Here is a 13,822-nt window from a genome sequence, read left to right on the forward strand (position 1 = left end):
ATTGTTCTTCAGTGCTGCCGGCCAGCGGCCACTCGCCGCTGGCCGCAGCGGCAAGTGGCCACGTGAGAAAACAAACGTTGATTTCGTATTTCTCAGATTGTAAAGCATTGGCCCTGTTTCCGAGTGCTGTAACTAACTAGTGCTATGCTTTGTTTCCTTTGTCTTCCTTTCTGGACAGCAGAGGTGAAAGGTACTTTGAGTGTCCCATCTGCAAGGAGAAGTTCCATGTGATCACTGCGCTGAAAGAGCACGTCTACACGCATCGACAAGACGGTGTCTACACCTGCCCAACGTGCGACAAAGTGAGCGCTGCATGGGTTTGCACTGTCACTGCTTCTCGATAGATTGTCTCGGCTACTGCTGGCGAGACAAGTTTTGAGTCTAGCCAACAACTCCAGCGTTTATCTACTGCTAATACTACCTGCTGGGCTGCTCAAACCGTAGGAGAAACCTCCCAAGCCACTTGTAGGATCTCTAAGGGCCTTGCTTTTCAAAAAAGCTGCCGAGAAAAAACAATTCCTTAGCTTTTTGTAATGCAAGCTCTCTTTTGTTGGCTCTTCTGCATGACACCAAAGCTGTGTGACAAAGCTAAACGTGAATGAAACGAGCGTAGAACCTTTGTGCTAGCAGTACATGAAACTAAAAGAAAATTGTTTCATTGTTGACGAGTGTGGTTTCTTAACTTTTTCATTAATGCAGAAAAATGGCCAATTTTGAGTGCTTCCATAAAACTTTTCTTTTCTTTTTTTTTTCTCTTGAGCTGCTAGACACATTTAGCATTGCTATGCATGAAATTGTAGCTTATAGACTGCTCTTTCAAGCCCATAACAGCAGTTTTTTTAAAGGTGAAATTATTTAAAGTTTATTGGTCAATTAAACAGAAAAAAAAGCAAAAAAAAAGGTATATGCACAATCAGGGGTGGAACAGCTGTGCCATTTGTGCTATTGAGCGCCAAACTTTCTTATTTGCACCATCCTGCGCCGAAGCGCCCCTCTTGCGCCAAACTCGTTTATTGGTGCCGTCCTACACCGCGGTGCCTCAATTGAGCCGTGAGTTACGACTTCCATGACACCCAGCGCCAGAAAACTTGGCAGAAACATTGTGTTTTTAGTCTCATCAAGGCGTTTATGGTTTCTTTCTCATCAAGGCTTTGGCTTAGCCGTAAGGTCGCAGGCACTGCGCGCCATCTGTTTTAATTTCAGCGTGTTGCATTTGCACGGTTGTGTTTGCCACTGTTGGCTGCTCTGCCACAATCAATGGAAAAGGAACAATGGAAATGTTTTTGTGTCTCATCGCAAATGGCCAGAATGATATCCTTAAGAAAGGTTGTAGTTTATTGAAGGCGCACATCAATTTAGCTGCCCATTTTTTTGGCAATCCTAGCTTTGCTGCCCGCAACCTTTCATTGCTGCATGTATTGAACAAACAGGGTCTTGGACGCTTTGCCCTCACTTGTTAATTCTGTGCGCTTTTGTTTTCAGGTAATTACTCATTTTCGCCCGTGAACTTGATACAGAAATGAATTTGAAACTTGAAATGAACTCCCCTGTGAAACCGAGGGAAGGCTGGGTGCCCCCGTTTTTCTGCATTCAGAAAAAAAAATAATAATAAACTTCAATTTCAATTCAATTCAACTTTGGGGTTAAAGGAGGATGGTCCTACAGTAATCGGGCCTTTTGACATGCTCTACTTACGTAGTCTCCGGTGCAAGTTTGTCGATTCTCGCAGCCCTGTGACGGGCGAAGACAGAGCTATGTTTAGCTTCGCACACACTGAAAGCGCTGTTAGATGCGAGCAATTACCTTGCAAGCAATCAGCTTGTTTTACGGAATGCCGCCGTAGGGTTGCATAAACACTGCCGTTTACGGGACACGAAGCAAGGCCTGTTATCTCACATCTTTCGACTCGGCGCGTGAGGTTTGACCTTTGAACGGTATAATGCGGCTCGCTCGCTGGGGCCAAAGGTAGATTACTCCGCATTTTGTAAACGTCCAGATATAGTACAAGAACTGCGTTCCTTGTTCAGAGTAGGTTCTAGTGCATGGTAGAACACCTGACATAGTAAACAGATAAGGTACTTGGCAGGGGACTTGCTCTGCGGCTTGCAGGGAGATTAGGAAGGCACCATAATGCTGTGAAATTGTGTTACATCTGCTCCAAATGGCCTCTCTGGCTGCTCCAAAACTGCTCCAAAATGCCTTCCTGGCTGCTGCAAGCCTGCTACAAAAGCCCACTTTTGCGTGCTCCCTGGACTGCTCCCAAACCCATGGACCCTATAGCGGAAGAACGACACAAAGCAGACCTCAGACCTGGGCCATGGCTGCCCTTCGCGGCGACGATTACTTTAATGACAGGGGTGCTTTCATGATGATTATGGTGAACAGCGCATACCCAGCGGGAGATTTAACAGACCCTGTTCCACCCCTGCGCACAACGTATATAGGTGATTGTACTGAGCCTAAAAATTATTCTAGGAATTCGAAAATATACAAGTTGTTCCTACGTTCCTAAGCTATGATTCAATAGATACTTCAATGCTGTACACCAAGTTCTGGCTTTTTGCGGGCCCACAAACCTAGCGGCACTGGCGGCTGTGCCACTCCGCGAAGCCACTCAAAAGCAAGTCGGGTCACTCTAAAATATGCACCCAAGCATACTTGTTTGTGTTCTCACACAAAATCATTATCTCTTCAGTAGTAAAAAACAAGACAAAAATTCACTGCTCTTGAGAAGCAGCGCTAATCTGACACAAGCACCAGGCTATTTTGAAGATAATAATGCGATACAGCGCGGCGCGTTAGGCAAAATATCCCCGCCGCATGTTGTCCAGACCCAACACATGAAAGTAAAACCGCAGTCATCAGATATGAAGCCCGTTTTGTTTATAAATACAGCTCGAAGTCAAAAACGAACATTACCCCTAGCACCTGTTAAAGTCTGAGGCCGTTGAATGGGGCGTCTTCATCAGAACTAAAATCTGACGGGTCCACATCATTGCTGGAGTCATCACTGCTGCTGGGGTAACAAAAATCAGCAGCAAGTCCCTGCCACAGCTGTGTGATTTTGTGGAGCGACCCGTGAAGTGGACGCCATTTTCGCACAACTCTGCGCTATCGAGAGTCCAAATTTCTCTCTCAGCGCCGTCTCTGCACGCGAAATGTCAACAAAAGATAGTAAAATCGAAAGTATTTGTCAATAAATGCACCAGATGGTGTTAGCTGTCTGCAAGGCGCTGTTTTTAGCTTTCGCAGGACGTTTTAAATCATTGGAAGTCCGTGTCCGATGGCCTATGGTGCCATAAGGAAAGAGTTAAAGGCCAACTGCACTCAAAATTTCGACTTCTTGAAAACCCTATTTCCTTATAGTCTGCTTAAAAAGAAAGCAACATGCAAAATACAACAGCTGAAATACGCACGTGGACGCCGCAAGCGGCCAGCAAAAATCGGCGATTTTGAAACCGAAACCGAGGAGAGCGCGGCCATTGCAGTGACGTTGCAGCCGTCCAGCGAGCGGCCGGACGGTCACCAGTTCGGGAGAATGTCTGCGCGCAAGCTCTACGCGCGCACGGGGCAGCAGAGCTCGACCGGTTCTCCCGCTGCGTGGCTGGCCAGAGGAAAAAGCCACCGTCGGCTGGAACGTCACAGGCGCGTCATGGCTGTTTACGCGATCCGCCGGCAGGTGCAGAGTGGTCTGCGGCGGAGCCTTTTTAAACGCTTCTGACTGATTAACGAGGCGTTTCACGGGGCTACCACTTGTGTCTCAGCTTATTTGGGGGTACTTACTACACATTAAAAACAAATTTGGCCGAGGTGAAATTTGAGTGCAGTTGGCCTTTAAGTGAGTTCGTTAACCAAATATTTGCATTACGTCGGAGATCAAAAAGAAAAATATCAGTGTAAGAACATCGAATGTGATGACACAGAATTCACAACGCATGCGCTCTTCGTTATGTTGTCTCCTGTAAGTGGGATGTGATTGCAATCCAGATTGACGATTCCCTCAGAAGGGAGAGGTCAAGATCATCATTGGGAGTAAGACCCTGCTAATTGGGGAAGAAAACTCACTAAAATGAGAAGTCCTACGAGCAACCCAACCATTACATTAGGCGTTTAGGGGAGCGGGGTCCTGAAACGTCCCCCATCTCCCTTTGATCCGCAGAAATTTGGGGAGTACAACCAGGTGCGCAAGCACATCCGGGCCTTCCACACGAATCAGCGCTTCCTGTGCCAGCAGTGCCCCAAGGTGTTTCCCCGGCAGGACAAGCTGAAGCTGCACATGCTGTGCCACTCGGAGCACCGCGAGTTCCTGTGCGCGCTGTGCGGCCGCCAGTTCAAGCGCAAGGACAAGCTCAAGGACCACATGCGCCGCCTGCACGGGCCCGACGCCCGGGGGGCAGGAGGGGCAGGGGGGGAGCAGTCCACCGGCGGCAGCCAACGGAGTGGGGGCGGCAGCAAGGGCTCTGCCTCCTCCGCCCGGCCGCCTTCGGCCAAGCGGTTCGTGCCCAAGGTTCCCCCGACGGACTACCAGCGCTTCATCTACAAGTGCCACACGTGCATGCTGGGCTTCAAGCGGCGGGGCATGCTGGTGAACCACATGGCCAAGCGGCACCCGAGCGTGCAGCTGGAGCTGGTGCCCGAGCTGAACCTGCCCATCCTGCGCGCCACGCGCGACTACTACTGCCAGTACTGCGAGAAGGTGTACCGCTCGTCGTCCAAGCGCAAGGCGCACATCCTCAAGAACCACCCGGGGGCCGCCCTGCCCATGAGCAACCGCTGCAAGGGGGGCGTGCCCAGCGTGCCCGGGGAGCCCAACCCCACCTTCTCGCACATGGTGGGCAGCGTGACGACCCAGCCGCACAGCTGCTGCCTCTGCCACAAGCAGTACGCCAGCAAGGCCAAGCTGCTCCAGCACCAGCGCAAGAAGCACATTGAGATGGTGGCCCTCTTCAGTGCCACCACCACCACCACCACCAGCAACACCGCAAGCAGCGGCAGCGGCGGTAGCCAGGTCAGTCAGTCGTTCCTTCTTCTTCTGTTTGGGTGCCATTGATCCTCGGGCTGTCATTGTCAAGGCAGAGAAGCTGGCAGGAGTCATTCCTGCCTGCCTGGTTGCAGCGTTTGGCTCTGTGACAACCGTAGATCTGCTGTTAGTGAAGTTTATAATGCATTCTGACCATGTTATTGGCCCAAACTTCGCAAGTGTGGCTGGTCGCCTCTGCATGATAGTTTCAACTACAGAACGGCACTTCATCCCCAACACTTCTTTTGCCAAGCTTGTCAGCTGTTTTAAAATTAGTAAAAACGGCATGTGCATTTTTGTTTCTCCTTCATGTCCCTAATGCCGGGAGGTCCCTGGGGAAAATTTGTGGGGTTGTTGGTAGCTGGTAGTTTGAAATTTTGATGGGGGGAAGTAGAAGAGGTAAATACACAAGGCAGGAAGTAGACAGGACGGTGCTGACAGTCTGCACGTCCTGCATCGTGTATTTGTCTTTAGTGCTTCTTTACTAAGGTGTTCAACCAGTACCAACTCGCCCAAATCTTGGTTCTTCTGTTGGTGGCACAATTTCCGAAAAAAAGCCATGTATTGGCTTGTTCTTCCATTCGTGCTGAGCCCTGTCAAATCTTTTGAGTGCCTGTCTTTTTGAGCATTGCAGCTGACCTGGCACATAATTGTGACTCATTATGTGACTTTCTTTTAACTCTTCGCAGACCTCAAGTGGCAGCACCAGAGGCCGGGAGGCCGACCTGCTGACTCGCGCCATGTCTGAGCTGACCCAGGGCCTGACAGACTTGCGGCAGGGCGCAGGCTCCACGGCATTCCTCACCACCCAGACCCTGCAAGAAGAGGTCGGGAACGATGCCGAGAACCTGTCTGTCGTCCAGCAAGAGCAGGTCATCACGGAAACGCTCGAGACGGCGGTGGAGACGACCGAAGTGACCGCTTCGACCCTCGACCAGGCTCAGATCAATCTCCTGTTGGCCCAGTATCAACAGCAGGCTGCGCTCGGGTGAGTACAAGTGCATCAGTCTCATAGATCGAGCTGACTTTGTACATTGTATTTCTAAGCAGAGCAGTCATCGAAACATTGCGCAACTTCTGAGATTCATGCTATTCACTCCCTGTAATCGTACTTGAATGACATAACGTGCCATGAGAACACTGGCTGTGCCAGACCCGTTGTTCATGGAGATTGCAGGAGACGGTAGAATTGGCACCATTTATTGCACTACCACATTGATGAGGAGTAGGCCAAACATTTACAACAGATACATTGAACAGCACTAAAATGGTTGAGGCTGTTCGCCTCATTAGAATTCTGGGGTGGCATGCATTGCCGCATGCAGCTTAGTGACCGTAGGATGGAAAGGCATTTGAACCCATTTGATGGATCATCATACATTGTACAACATGCCAGAGTGTCAGTGAGGGAGCATTAGCACGATGCAGCATGTGTTAAGGAGGCCCGCATTTTTGCATGGAATCTCAGCTACTTTCTAGTATGGCCCGGAAAAAGGTGTAAAATAGTCTTCTGAACATTTTGTAGAAGCTTGGGAGCTCTGCCCAAAATTCATTGTGGTGAAATATAATAGGGCCGAACTGTGTTGCTATGGAAAGGTGCATGAATTGGCCAAAGGTAGGGGAAAACAGTGTGCCTGTGTGCACAAGATAGTAGTGCACATTATGGAAGCCCAGGAAAGTTGAGTTTATCAGTAGTCTTTCACTGGACCATGTACCTTCCCTGAGATTGACCTTTCAAAGAAACAAAAAGTGTTGTCACCAGACTGCTTGTAGTGGACAGGGTTAAGCAGACCATGAAGTGTAAAAGCAAGTCGATTTACGTCGGTAGATTGCAGTGTCACGAATTCACATGCACCACTTTGTAGCAGCAGTAGTTGTTTCAAGAGGATTTCCAGACGCAGCACAGATATCACCACCACCCCGTACACTTTCCTTGCACCATGATTTGTGATGTCACAATTGATTAACAATTTGACGGGATTGGTGGCAAAGCCTGCCCAAGAGCTTTCCTGGAACAGAAAAAAGAAAAAGGAATCGCATTTTAATCAAACACAAAGCTCAGCTAATAAACATTGTAAAATAGCCACCTCACTACCACAGGTGGTGCACTTTGTTTCAGTTCCAATTTTGGTTAGATGTTTTGTCATGGGGCGCAAGCTCAGCCAAAGGATGTGTGCAATATGAACGTGCGAGCTACTGTACTAACTTACTACTAGCGCGTACATGCAATACAGCCAGGGTTGGATAGCGGAGCTTATGAGCGCAGCCGACTGGGCTGCTGGGATGGCCATTTACTTTATTGATATCCGAGTGCATGTATATTTCCTACATCTCATAGATGGCAGCACTGCTCAAAAGCTCTTCGCTGTGGGCTAGGCTTAATTAATGGCTGCTCATGTGACTCGGACTCGCGCTAGGAACTTTGTGACGTTCTCTTTAACGTCACAAAGTAATGAACGGGAAATAGGAGAGAGAAATGCCAACTACCAGCTTTAATTATTTCTAAGCAGGCAAGGCATTACTTGAACAAAACCAAAAGAGCTACAAAAGGCATGATCTTTCATCAGGCAGGAAAAAAAAAATGCACTGACGATTACTATACTCCCTAATACGAAATTCGTGTGCAGCACGAACTGCAGTCTTCTCTGTCGCGGAGCATAGCTGGTGCGTCTCAGGAAGTAATCACGTGATCAGTGAACACACGGCAGCGCGCGCTACTGTGCTATCTCGCAGTGTGTCGCCGGCAACGACGATGTTGTTGCAAATCGTGTTTTAACCTCCCGTGCAAATGTCACGGGGTTAGGATGAGCCACATACGGAGTAGTAGTGTCTGCCAAAAGTGTGGAAGGGAGGCAGTGACAGAGATGGCACCATAGCAGCGTGAGCCACCTTCCCCTTCACAATTTCGCCAGACACTCCTACGAGCGTCTCATGCGGGCTCGGCAGACTCCCCTCCCCTGCACACTTCCGCCACATTTTCCTCCACCGTTTTCTTCCTGCCTTTGCTCACTCGGTTACGACGCTAACGCCGATGCCATCGCCACCACCAAACCCCAGTAGCAGCCACCAAAGTGCTTGCCTTGCGCACTAAGATGCTATTCAGAATAGCCTTTTGTGTCCCTTGAAAAATAAATGGAACTGAGTTGTAAGCATTGTCCAATTACCTCACCAAATAATGTCTAGGATGTGTAGGCCACATTAAATGTTCTTCGGCTAATTTATGGGCATTTCATAATTAGAAAAGAGTGTTTGGAAATGTAGTGTTCTTTGCACCGTCCTCCCCATTGACTTGATTTGCTGTCATCGTCTGTGACAAAAGATTGGCCAACGTGCTCAACCTGCAAAACCTGTGCGTGAACAAACAAAAATCAATGTTAACCGTGAAATGGGTCAAAGTGGAAATTTCGAAGGCTGAGATGGCATGACACTAATCGCAAGCCATTGTGACATTGCAATAGTTGGTAAGGCGGCTGCTGACAGCGCATAGTGAAGCTGTGTATTCTTTTTTATACTTGCACCAGCTTTCTTTTTTTTTTTTTTTTTTTTAAGATATAGCGCCAGTAGCACTCTGCACTGGGCTACGTGACAGTACACTCGTCCGTTCCGGTTCAGGTAGAGAAAATGTCTCTAGTTTTTTATTTCAGTCCACCCTCTACATATTGTAACACAGCGGCAGATGACACAAACCATGTGGTGATTAAGCGATGTATTTACATGATGCGAAGAGCTATTTACATGCAACCATTACTGGGCCCGGGCTGGCTGCGCCCTGCACCCAGCTTCTTCCTTTTTGTCTTTAGTGGTGAGCCATGCCGGCCGGGGTATTGTCCCGTCCCATGACAATATAAAGTATTAAGGTGTGGGCTCCCCTAAACATCCAGATAATTTATCACACAGGCTAAGCAGCGCAGTGAAGGCACAGAGGCGACTTCAGTGTCTCATTAGGAGCTAACCATCGCCAACATTAGAAGACGGGTAAGCAGGTCATGTGTTAGATGAGTAATGCATGTATAGGGGAGGGGAGGGATGAAGGTAACGGTCGTCTCAGCAACTCAACACTTCCTTTGAGTGTCTGGAGGGTATGAGATTTGTCGGGGTAACTATGCAGCAGTGTGTTACCTAGCTCTCTCTTCTCCCATGTCTGTTTAGGAAGGGCTTAAATCTGCGATCATACGTGCAGAAATATGCCATGTTGTGTGAAGCTAACCGCGTTCTCTCGTTTGCGGTTTCTGCCTGCAGCGGAAATGGTGACGGCACCACTGACGTGCCGGTGGTTTCAATGGCTGACGTGGTTGTGGCCCCAAATGCTCAGTCCTGCTGGACCATAGTGTCCGTCACGGCACCGGGCGAAGAGGCCTTTGAGCAGGACTTCACCCCTGCGTGAGGCCCCCTTCTTCTACGCAGCTGGTCCTCACCTGTCATCATCATCTTCATCATCATCACAACCTTCCTCCACTGTCGAACCCCTTTCAGAGCCTGTACATATTTACGTGGGAATTTTTCGGTCCGGTGCTGCTTTTAGGTGCGTGACACTCAGTTTTAGTCTCCCAGTCTTCGTCTCAGCTTCATTCTCTCGGTTTCTTGCTTTCTTTTTTTATCTCTCTTACTGGGACGTCTGCGTGCATGTTGCTTGTCTGTTAGAAGGAATCAGGAAGTCTAGTCAGTGCTTTTGTTTGCTTGTTTATTTTATTTTTTACATCATTGCGTTGCCATTTTATTTGTTTGTGCATGTGTTTTATGCGGCTAGGACTATAAAAATTGTACTTTGTGTATCCGGTTGTTATGCAAGCCCCGTTTCTTTTACTGGTTCCAGTTGCTACACAACTGGTGGGCATGACTGACTAGTTTTACTTGGGAAAACTGGCTTTGTCACTTCGCTCATTCTTTTATACTTCTGTCTGTGTATGGATTGTGGAATTGTGTGTTCATTCTGCAACGAGGCAGGATGGACTGTTTATTAACTTTGAGTTCTACCATCTCTCGTTTATTATTTTTAAATTTATTTCGACTGAGTACCTAAAGATCTGTCACTTTTCAAATGTAGGTATTTGAAAACCAGTCCATTTTACACAGTTTGGCTGTAATGGAATGCAAGCACAAAATGTGATTTGGGGCACACAAGTTTTGAAATTGATTGTAAAGGTGAACAAAAAAAACAAGAAGCGAAAGCAAAGTTTTGTTTTTAGGATTAAGCACACCGAAATGTACATTGTCATGAAATGATTTATTTTTAGGATTAAGCACACCAAATTGTACATTGTCATGAAACGAAAACAGTAACTCGATGGTGTATAACCTTGTCCTTTGGTAACCGTGTTGTCGTGGATGCATTTCTTCGTACCTTGACTGTACTTGGCAGTCATGTACACAGTGCCGGCGAATACGCTGTTCTCACGCATTTTACACGGAATTGTGCATATCTCTGAACTAACCCAGTGTGGTTGGGGGAAGGCAGCTAATGAACTGTATGAGGAATAAGTGACGTATCAACCTACCGCTCTTACCAAGTAATAGAAAAGTATATTGCTCTTTTTACCTTCTGAGATCTGTTCAGCAGTATATACGGCCATTAAATGGCAAAAAAACATTCTGCTGCAATTGGGGCCTGTTTAATTTACAAATTTCTCCCAGGAAATTTTGCTTTCAAAAATAGCTTCAAGGAAAAGAACAAAAATGTGAATAGAATGTGCTATAAAGGTGGAGAACCATATGTGGTGTAGTCAGTAGCAATTAACTTTACGGAAGCGTGACTTTACACCTGCATGCTACCTATCTTTCCCAAGTGCGGCACAGTGCGACGTCTTATCACAAGCCTCGCCAGTCCCACGAAAACGCTGTGATATTTTGTAGCTTTGGCAAGTTGCGTACATTGTAATCGCGATATGTACAACAGGGTGCACTACTGTCCCTGTCACTGTTGCACCAAGCTTTGAAAACAGGAGGAAAGGAAAAAGATTTTGCTAGGTTTTTTTGTGGTTGTGTTGCTGATGATACCTTCAGAAGAGAAAAAGGCAAAAGTTAGTGCATTTTTTGTTTAAATTTAAAATTACCTAACAGTTGCCGAGTTAAGGCATTTATTGCAATTATAATGCTAAGATTGATCTATAGGAGATCTGCCACATTTTTTTTTGTTTGCTATCGGAAAACAAATCTTAATTTCGGGACCACTGTTTTGGTGCCTATCGCTAGTTTGTGCTTGCTGCGAGACTTGCCTCTCTTCCTGTCCAACCTGTTGCAGCATGAAATGGCTTCTGTCAATTAAACGAGGCTGCTAGAACAAAGTCACAGCCCCCGCTTGAGCTTGCTTTATTAGATGTATTTATTTGAAATGGCATCCATCATTCCAGAATAATAGCCTCATATTGTGAAATAATTTCAGCTGCCTTCTGTATAACAGATTTTTTTATGTATTGTAAAGTAACAGTGGGTAGTTTTGTTTTGATTAGTGCCAATGGTATTTTCATTAATTTATTTCACAAATGGCCTACAGTACAACCCTATTGTTCTGATTGTTTCACAAAACTTTACCCCTTTCCGAATGTGCTCCGACTTCCTTCGGTAGTACGTTTTGATGGTGTGTTCTGAAGCTAATGCCTAGTTAACTGATGGTGATCTGGTTTAAGTGATTGCATGCCCTTTCCTCTTTATTGACTTCAGGCAGCACAATCACGCTAAATAATCGGATAGAAGCAATTTCCTTTTCACAAAGCTTGGTGCACATAAAGTCGCCCCTGTATACACGAAGTTGTAGGTAGCTAGAATGTGACATAAAATATTTTCCTACTGTGTGTGCTGCTGTCAGTGTACAGTGAAATCTTTCATACATGTAGCATGGCTCTTGGTATGATGCATTTGTGAAGTGATTACTCTCCAGAGCAGTATTTCATGCCTTGTGTTGTTTTCTTTCGGTTTCAGTCATATTGGTTGTGTTATCCTTCTGTTTAAAAACTGTAAGGGCAGTGTGGCACATTGTTAATGCATTTGTTGGGTGTTTTTGTGTTTGTGTGTGTGTTCGCTATGTTTTACAATTCACGTTTACCTATGTCTGGCGTACAAAAAATGACTGATTGCGTTTATCACTCTTGTTAAACATGTCTGTTGCATGAATCTTGTTATTTTTCTTTATTAATAAAGGTACAACATATTTTTATTTCATGGGAAGTTGTGCACGGGTGGTCATGCGTGCTGGCTACTAATGTTTTACACAAGCTGGTTATCATTAGCAGCAGTATGATCTGGAAAGAAGGGGAAAGCAGTATTTGTACTGTTTAAAATAGTTCTGCTAGAAGTGTGAGAAGCACAAACATGCATCACCGCTTCATGCTAAACCAAACTACAGGTTTTCCCGCTCAATTTAATCCAATTGCCATCTAATTTAAGCCAGGTGCCAATGAATTTAATCCGGGCGCCAACCAAATTAATCCAGCTGTCAGAAGGTTGTGCAGGGGTGTTTTGTGCGAAATTAAGCTTAGCTTTGAGGACATTGTTGTGCATGGTGTGGTGAAAATGTAATGTATCTTGATCCATTGTGTGCATCTTATACACACAATATCTTATGCACACAGCCTAATGGACATTTACTAAAATGCGGAGACCATGAGAGCGATCTTTTTTGATCCACTGGTGCAGTGGTGCACCCAAGGGGGGTGTTTTAGGGGTTGTAACACCCCCCCTCAGATGTTCGTCGACCCAACCCCCTCCGCACGCCTCTCCCACCGAATCGAAACCATAGTTCACCGAGCGCAGTGTGTAGTCTCGGAAGCTTTTATTATTGGACATTAGCAGTTACATCTCGAAGAAGAATATTGTATAACCGGCATTCAAAAATAAAACTAGAGCACGAGCTTTTAGGATTGTGCTTTTAAGACAGTGCGGACCAACTTGCGTATAACTTGAAGTAGTTTAAGAAAAAGAATGAGAAAAATTTTTAGTGACACAAAAAGTGTCCCTGGACAGGAAATTTCTGAATGCTTAAGAATCCCTGGGGGTTTTAAATGATTCTGTAGCCCCCCTCCCCCCTACGGCACGCCTCATAGCCCACGCTAAACCGCAAATAGTCGCGCAATTTTTGTAGAGCCAGATTATACCACTTTCGGAACTTCTGTGCGGAACTTCCATCACGAGATTTGAATAATTCGTCGCCTTCTAGAAAAAAAAAAAAACGCTGAAATTTCCAATAGGTTGGGACTCAGTGTTGTCGAGTTTGCCTTCTGGCCTCAAGTCAAATCTAACAAGATCAGATTGAAGTTGTTTTATTTCATTCGAAAGCTTAAACAACTGTTTTTCCTTCAATAATAAGCACAGTACGAGCCCTCCCTCTCCCATTGAATAAAAAAAAGTTCGGTTTTCCTTTATATATATCGCCTGAGCTTGTAACATTATAGTGAGGAAGACAGCAACGCTTCGTGCGCAGTTACGAAAACCTGTGATCATGGATAACAATGATGTTTTGTTGAATAGGCTTTCAGAAATATGTGTTCAGAAATTTCAGAAATAATTTGACTGTTCAGTGCGAATTGTGCCAGCCTATAGGAACAGATTACATGCTTTACTCTTGTCTTGACTTCACCAGTGAAGAAGAAATTAATTTTATTTCTTCCCCATCCTCATCTCCCGTCATCCCTTCCTTCCAATTCTACTTCCAAACTTGAGTTCGGGGCTTCGGGCAATGGCAAAAGGCTTTGCGTATCTTCTTTTTTTATGTGAAGGTGCATCCATTATTATATCCCTTCTGCAGGCGAATTGTATAGGTTATGGTGACTGATTTAATGCGTAATTTTTTCGCGTAAAAATAATAAAAAC

The 13,822-nt window shown here is 46.0% G+C and overlaps 1 protein-coding gene across 2 annotated transcripts in view; it reads left to right on the forward strand.

The window, feature by feature from the left end:
- LOC144178725 (uncharacterized) overlaps nt 1-12,170 on the forward strand; it is a 56,192-nt gene extending 44,022 nt beyond the window's left edge. The window contains exons 20-23 of one of the 2 annotated variants that reach the window (XM_077706797.1): nt 179-302; nt 4,160-5,008; nt 5,710-6,008; nt 9,260-12,170. In XM_077706797.1, the coding sequence (XP_077562923.1) occupies nt 179-302; nt 4,160-5,008; nt 5,710-6,008; nt 9,260-9,404 (1,417 nt within the window). In that variant the 3' untranslated portion in view covers nt 9,405-12,170. The remainder of the gene's footprint in view (nt 1-178; nt 303-4,159; nt 5,009-5,709; nt 6,009-9,259) is intronic. The other variant, XM_077706798.1, reaches the window with a different exon arrangement.
- The last annotated feature ends 1,652 nt before the right edge of the window (nt 12,171-13,822 follow it).

The sequence above is a fragment of the Haemaphysalis longicornis genome, unplaced genomic scaffold, assembly GCF_048455015.1.
Source record: "Haemaphysalis longicornis isolate Haplotype H1 unplaced genomic scaffold, Haemaphysalis longicornis Haplotype H1 scaffold_4, whole genome shotgun sequence".
Taxonomy (NCBI): domain Eukaryota; kingdom Metazoa; phylum Arthropoda; class Arachnida; order Ixodida; family Ixodidae; genus Haemaphysalis; species Haemaphysalis longicornis.